Genomic DNA, 7,777 nt, shown 5'->3' with positions numbered 1-7,777 from the left:
TCTGTTTGCGTGTCGATACTGGATGTGGTACCAACCTACAATAAGAAATGTTACATGATTAGTCTTTGGAAGTATAACTGGGTATTTAGCATCGTAGCTGGAGTATATGGATGCACCGATTCGTCCTCTCATCCTTATTATTTCATCGCCGTCCATGAAAGGCCACTTCTTGTAGATGGGACTGGATTTGGAAACAGTTGTATGTCGTCCTTCAGGGTCTCCCATTGTTTTAGTCAGCTCTGCAACTTCATCGGGGAATGCTTCGTGTTGCGCAATTTTCCATAATGCCAGTTCCGCAATCCGTAGTTCTTGGTGTTTAAGAACCCCGAGTTGCAATGGTTTCCCATTAACCTTGCTCCGTAGATTGTTTTTGTACCGAATGATGAATGCTGCAGAACGAAGGAGTTTTCTCCAGAGGCTGAATCGGGACAAGTCGATTGGTGGTACTCCCGAGTGGATGTATAAGTGCGTTACTCTCACCTCCTCGTTGGTGTCAGGCATGGATTGTTTCAGAGGCCATCGGTCCTCTTTTTCGTGCAGAAATCGAGGACCGGTAAGCCAAGGATTTTCCATCACTAGTTCGGGGCCGGTGTTCCACTTGGTGGCCAAGTCTGCTACGTTTTGTTTTGACGGCACCCACCTCCAGTCTTGTGGATCTGTAGTGGTCAGTATTTCCCCACTCGCACGGAGACGAACTGTTGATAACGTCGAGGGTTAGCTGACTTTATCCATGCCAAGCAAACATTTGCATCACTCCATAGGAAATGTCGTTTTATGGGAAAGGAGTGCTGCTCTTTAATACTGGACAGCATTCGACATCCTAGAACGGCTGCTTTTAGTTCTAGTCTTGGAATGGATATCGTCTTAAGGGGGCCACTTTAGTTTTACCACCTATTAGTCCAAGTTGGATCGATCCTTCTGTCTCTATTCGAAAATACGCCACAGCGCAGTACGCGGTTTCGCTTGCATCTACGAAGACATGCAGCTGTATGTCATCGATATTTCTAGGGTAAGGGGATTGAAAATAGCATCTTGGTATGCGTAGTTTATCTAGTTGTGGAAGTAGATTTGTCCACTCGCCATCGTTTATATATATCGACCGGTATTTGATCATCCCAATCGATGCCTCTTATCCATACTTCCTGAATGAGGGTTTTCCCATGGACCAGGAAGAAGGATATAAGTCCCATAGGATCAAATAGGCTCATTACGACTTTCAACACTTCTCTTTTGAGGGAATATGGTCTTCGCGGAGAATATGCTGGACACTTTCGTTGGAGGAGAAGGAGAATGTGAAGACATCTTCGCCTGTCTTCCATTTCATTCCTAAGACTGACCCCGTGTTTTCTCCTCGTTCTAGCATAAGATCCTTTGACGTTTCTTCCGCTGAGTCTCCGACGCTTTTAGTACTTCTGTCGAGTTGGACATGAATCGACGAAGTGTGAAACCGCCCTTAGAGTGTACGAGACTAACTTCTTTCACGATTTGTATTGCTTCGTCTACTGTCTTGAAGCTCTGCAAATAGTCGTCTACGTAGTGGTTTTTTATGATTGCGTTAGCAGCCCGTGGAAATTCTGTTGAGTATTCTTGTGCATTTAGATTTTTCACGTACTGGGCTGCGGCGGAGAGCACGTAGAACCGAACGTCGCCACGTCCATTACATATATTTGTATCGGATTTGAAGGGCTCTTGCGATATACGAAGCGCTGTGATTGGCGATCAGGGTGACGAATCCGGATTTGATGGAACATCTCCATTATATCCCCGACACTGCTACTGGAAATTGTCGAAACTGACATAAGATCTGTGGCAGCGGGGCCAGAAGATCCGGCCCTTTCAGCATTCTTAGATTGAATGATACTCCTTCAACTTTGCTGCTGCATCCCAGATCAACCTTATCTTGCCTGGCTTCTTTGGATTTTGTACCACCCCAATGGCAGATACCATATTTTTCAACTGCCTGAGATGAAAGTTCTTCTAGGCTAGCTTTGTGGGCGTATCCCTTTGCTTCATATTCCGATATAGTTTGCCGTACCTTTTCTTCAAGTGCCGGCATTTGTGCGAACTTTCTTTCTAGTGCTTGCATTCGTTTAACTGCCATAGGGTAGCTATCAGGGAAGTTTGGAGAGTCAGAATTCCAAAGCAGCCCTGTTTCGAAGCGATTACCTTGCTCGACGCGTTTTGTTGTTTCTTTTAATATGCGATTCGCTCGTCTTTCTTCTTCTGTGTCCAGTTTCTCATTTGTAACTTTCGTGCAGTAATCCTCTATCGTGAAGTAGTCTCGCAACATGTCGTTGACTTCTTTGTTACAATCTGACTGGGGTGCAACATGAAAGTTTACTATCGCTGCTGGTGCCTTGTTTTTTGCACTTCCTCCGTAGATCGACCAACCTAGTCGACATAGAGCAGCGATTGGCTCAGGTGGCCGTCCTTCGCGAATTTTCAATGGCACACCAAGCCGGATATTGTCCAATCCGATCAACAGTTGAGGTTGTGCGCGTGTGTAGTTCTGCAGTGGTAGCCCTTTCAAGTGCGAGTATCGTTGTTGTAGTACGTCGTATTTTAGCGTTTGTGTTGGAAGCATAAGTTGGCTGACTGTTCTCACGTTTTCCAGTCCGTACTTAATGTTTTTATCTCTCCCGGATATTTGCAGGCGTATTATTTCTGAGCCGGGCTCTTTCCTTGTCACTTGTCCTGTCCACTGTAGGGTCAATGGTGTTTTTTGCCATGCACGTTCAACTTTTGGGCTATCGTTTCATCGATTAATGAGTATGACGAGCCCTCATCTACGAATGCATAAATTGTTAGTGAAGTATTATCATGGTGCAGGGTAACGGGTAGTATTCTGAATAATGGACTTATAGCATTTACCTCGTTTGTGTGTGATGCGCATGCGCTTACGGCTTCATCGGTTGCTACTGTTGGATGGAGCAACTGGTGGTGTTTCAGGCGACATCCATCCACCCCGCAACCTTGCCAGGATTTACAAGGCCATTTACCATGGTTATTTAGACACGTCCTGCATAGTGCCTTGGTATTTACAAATTTCCAACGTTCGTCCACATCGGCGGCTTTGAACTGCTCGCATTCGTAAACACGATGACCTTCACGTTGGCATACTGCACATTGTCTCCTTTGTGTTGCACTAGGAGGACGATATGAGGACGTTGACCTTTCGTTCGGTGTTTCCTCTTCTACATTCATTCTTACGTGTGTGTTTAAGGCGACCGTATGTTTTTTCTTCTTTCTCCTATTCTAGCTATTTCGTGTAGGTCATTCGTAACTGCACATGCACGTTTTGCCAGTTGTGAGACATAATCACTAAAGCCTTCTAGCCCTTCTATTGCCTTTTCTTCTTGATAGGCGGCCCAATTCAACTTCATATCACCTGGTAATTTTTCTTCGAGCTCTTCCAATAGAGTTGGGTTATTTAGATGCGCGTTTAGTTTAGCTGCTCTCATATGATTAGTCAGAGCTTTTACCGATAAACCAAATTCTATCACTGTTCTCATTCTATCCGGTCTCGGCGGTGACATGCAGCGGATTTTGTTAAGGAGCGAACGAATAAGTAGGCTCGGTTTACCATATATCATTTTGAGCGTTTCGAGTATATCGGGCACATTCTCTTTCAGCGTAAGTTGATCTTTCACTAGCTCGAGCGCGTTTCCTTTGAGGCATCTTTGTAGCCGTATTAAATTTTCCGCATTACTAAACCCACAAGTTTGCGATGTTTCTTCGAAGGTACTAAAAATAGCGGCCAATCTTCCGGGTCACCACTAAAGTAGGAAACTTCTTTACCAAGTACGTGACGTGCGGCTATCTGTCTCCCTGATAGATCCGATTGTTCTTTCAACCGTTCCTCCACCATGGTCTTTTCGTTCGTTCTCTTTCTGGCACTCGATGTTACAAAAGGCTGTAAATTCATTAGCATCGAGCCGGCGCGAGACAGCTTTCTCCCTTTCCTTTTCTCCAGGCATTTCTTCACTCTTTCTAAGCCAGCACACTACCTTCTCACTATAGCTCTCCTGTGAACCCATGTTGCTGGCGCGAGATTGTTGCAACAGCAGCTCGCGCTTTTTCTCGAGTGATTCACGACGTACGCTGGTTTCGAGAGCGTTCATCTCCGCTTCGGCTTTAAGCTCTCTCCCGAAGAAGACTTTCTTCCTCGGCCAGCTTTCTCTTTTCCTCTAGTTGGCGGGCTAACTCTGCATTCTCGCGGCGTTTCAGCTCTCGCTTCTCTTCTATTTCGCGTTCTCTTAAGCGTTTCTCTTCTTCAACCAGCTTAAGCTGCTCTTCCACGTTCACTGAGAGAAGAGTGGAAGGTACACTTCCTTGCGCAATCCTCTCGCTCCTTTTAGTAGAAGCCACTGACCCTTTCTTGGACCGCACTGAAGGCTTTAAACTGGCTGTGTCCCGATCGTCACGAAATTTAGCAGCTGTGGTTTCCTGCTTCACTTTGCACTTCGAGCATACATACCTCGATGCTGGATCTTTGATCTCCACGAACAGTCCTGCACACTCAGCATGCTCCCATTTCGTACACAAGCAGCATTTTTCCATCGTGGCTTGCTCTTCTTCGGGTCGGTTGCACAGCTGGCACTTCGGTGTGCTGTCCATCTTACTTCTTCTCTGATGCCAGAGAAAATTTCAGAAAATGTTGGGATGATTTTTCGTTAACCGCCTTTGACACGGTTCTGAAACTATATTTAAAATATTTTATGACATACACGATCACATTTCAAATTACTTTTTCACTCACTTTTCTCGTCCCTTCACTAATCTGAATATCTACGCTTCCTTACTAATCTTCGTCACTCTTGCGGATTTGTATTCTGCTCCGTTCTCCTCGCTGGTTGGATTGCTTCTCCCGACGGTCGACAGAGTTTCATTGCACTTCTCTTGGCGTTCGCCCGGTGAGGCTTTCGTCTCAGGGGTGCTCAATCGCCAAGGGTGTCGAACGGTTTCGTCGCAACATTACCGTTGTACGTATCACATTTTACTTGAAATAATTTGCTTACACTTCTGCCTGTCGATTGCAGATTAAGGTCACGGTCGCCATGTAATGCGATGATCGTACAACTGTACTTCGAGTACCGTCGCGGTAGGTCAGTGTTTCGCTGACATGAGCCGAGGTGGAATAAAACTTCGTTCGAGCGGACCTTTCGATACTTGATCGTCCAGGCGATCATAGAAACCTTTAAGAGGTTTCCCTTACTGGAAACGTTGGAGTTTAGAAGCCTTACCTTGGGAAGGGGGACTGTTGATGACAGCGCCGCATAATTAGGTCATCACGGCCTGGGAACTGACCGACCGGACGAAAACAATTGTAAGCAAATCTAATGTAAACAATATCGACCAAATAAAAACTGCTGATCGCGATCGATCAGCAGAAAATTAGTATATAAGTTAGGAATAAGCATGAATAAATCGACTTTCAAGCACAAGAACTCAAAGACTAAGTTGTTTGTCTGTTCCAAGCCAAGTCGGACGGTAAAATCCTCCTGTCTTGGCGCTTCCCAACGAGTTCAGACTCGGTGCGGAAAATATATGGTGGCTCCAGAGAGGATTAGTAGAGACCTCGCAACGTACAAGTCAGAGGTTAACTTCCGATCTTGAAACCCAGAGTCGGCAGGAACATACAAGTCGGAGGTTAGCTTCCGATCTTGACGAACGTATTCCTGACCGATAGAGAAAAACAACCGGCGCTCCAACGGAGGAAGGTTCGTAAAAGCGGAAAACATCGCGAATGTATAATAGTAGCCAAAAACGTAAAGTGCAACAAACCAAACGAGTGCAAAAAAAACGCCTGAAACAGTGCTTAAGAAGTCCAAGGTACAGAGACAGAATTCAGTAAGGCGCCGTACGATCACCGATATATTGTGATTGAATAAAGACACCGGTGGTAAAAAAAACGATGTTCGCTATATCGTTTCGGTCGTACCACAGGTTTGTAAATAAAACAAAAAGGGTGTGTGCAGTGAAACGCAACCTCAGAAAGGGCGTTTAAAAACGGACGACCTGAGAACATCTGATCGAAAATCATTACGTAGCGTACTAGTAACAAAGTGCAGTGTAAACAATTACGCGTGTGGCACACATTTGCAGTGAGAACGTAGTAAAACCCACAAGACGCTAACGACCGCGGTTTACGGACGTTCCCGTAAAGCACCGGCAGTGTACTCCAATTACAACAACACAAGTAAATGTGCGGATCAAGAAAAGATCAACAGTTGGGGAGTGTAACAATACGGGACGTGCATACAAAAAAGAAATCTTCGAGCTAAACCGTATCCGGCTTTAGCATTTCCGGGAAACCACAAACATAAAGGTGTTGATAAGAGTGCGAACTAGTGGAGTAGTACGTGTCCAGCTTATTGACGTGTGTTGATACGGTGATCGGTAGCCAATGGTCATCGCCCCGGAAGACCCAATTATCCAACGAAAAAGCGTGGCGGCAATACTACCCAAGCAGCGGATCTGAAGGCGACCAAAAGACAGGGGTACTGACGACACCGCGGGGGATCACCTGAAGACGACCTCGAGCAGGACAAGTAGGGGCGTTGTAAGAGCAGCAACGACACGACGACACCCATTCAGATCGGCAGCGACAGCCCAGTTACTTTATCCACCGGTTACGCAAAGTGAGTAGTATGGATATCATATTTAAAAGCAACCCGAAAGGCAATTGCAAGCTATGCAAGAACCCCGATGAGTGGGACACACAAGTTAATTGTATCGAGTGTGACAGATGGTTACATCTCAAATGTCTGAAGCTAGAAGGTCCCGTTAAAAAATATGTGTGTCCAAAATGCTACACAATAGCTGAGGAACGCAAGGGAAATAGGGAGGCCTTAATGCAAACAGAGAGGCTACTAAAAGAAAAAACTGAAGCGGAAAAAGAACTAGAGAAGAAAACGAAAGGTGTGAGAAGGAAATCGAAAGACTAGAAGACATATTAAGAAATGAAGAAATACATAACCAATCCGACACAACTCACCTACAAGACGACCTACAGACACTTACAACAAACGTAAATAAAATGGCAAACTTGGGTTTTGCTCCACGCAAGAAGACAGTTTTAAAACTTCCGGATTTCTATGGCAATTATAGAACATGGCCTCGTTTTAAACTACTGTTCGAAGAAACCACTCGAACAGAAAAATTTACGAATTTGGAAAACCTTACACGGCTCCAAATTCACCTTAAGGGAGATGCATTGCGATCCGTTAGCGGGTTGATGTTGAACCCAAGTAACGTGGATGCAATCTTGGAAAGATTGGGGAGGTTATATGGCAACCCAGTTAGCATTTTTAACGCTTTACTAAAAGACCTTATGGTGGTTAAACGGGCATCTTTGGAAAATCCATCTTCGATTATTGAGTTCTGTAACGCACTGAATAACATGGTGGAAAATATGACCATGTTGAACCAAACGGAGTACTTGATGGACCAAAGGCTCCTTACAGATCTGGTCGCAAAACTCTCTCCGGACCTTAAAACCAGGTGGCTCAGAGATTCACTTAACGAGGAAGGTGACAAAATCAAAACCTTGAAAGATTTCAGCAAATGGTTGAAACCAACAGAAGACGTGGCGATCACACTTCTTGCTATGGAAGGTGGTCAAAGAGACAGACCGGCAAGGCTGAATACTCACTATTCAGCCAGCCATCAAATTCTCAAATAAAAGCTGTCTAATTTGCAGCCGTCCTCATGAAACCATATCTTGTTACAAGCTAAAGAATGCCTCAGTAAACGAAAGATGGAAAATGCTGAAGGA

At 45.0% G+C, this 7,777-nt stretch overlaps 1 protein-coding gene across 1 annotated transcript; it reads right to left on the bottom strand.

Annotated features, from left to right (window-relative positions):
- Nucleotides 1-2,729: 2,729 nt before the first annotated feature.
- Nucleotides 2,730-3,230, bottom strand: LOC120908289. The gene is made up of 2 exons (XM_040319202.1): nucleotides 2,872-3,230; nucleotides 2,730-2,786 (listed from the first exon to the last, which is right to left on the bottom strand). The coding sequence occupies exons 1-2, from the start codon at nucleotides 3,202-3,204 to the stop codon at nucleotides 2,763-2,765; spliced, it is 357 nt and encodes a 118-aa protein (XP_040175136.1). The 5' UTR covers nucleotides 3,205-3,230; the 3' UTR covers nucleotides 2,730-2,762.
- Between the last annotated feature and the right edge of the window lie 4,547 nt (nucleotides 3,231-7,777).

Source organism: Anopheles arabiensis, unplaced genomic scaffold, assembly GCF_016920715.1.
Source record: "Anopheles arabiensis isolate DONGOLA unplaced genomic scaffold, AaraD3 Autosomal_pericentromeric_contig0006, whole genome shotgun sequence".
Lineage (NCBI taxonomy): Eukaryota > Metazoa > Arthropoda > Insecta > Diptera > Culicidae > Anopheles > Anopheles arabiensis.
Note: the sequence above shows the minus strand (reverse complement) of the source record. Positions and strands in the feature narration are given on the sequence as shown.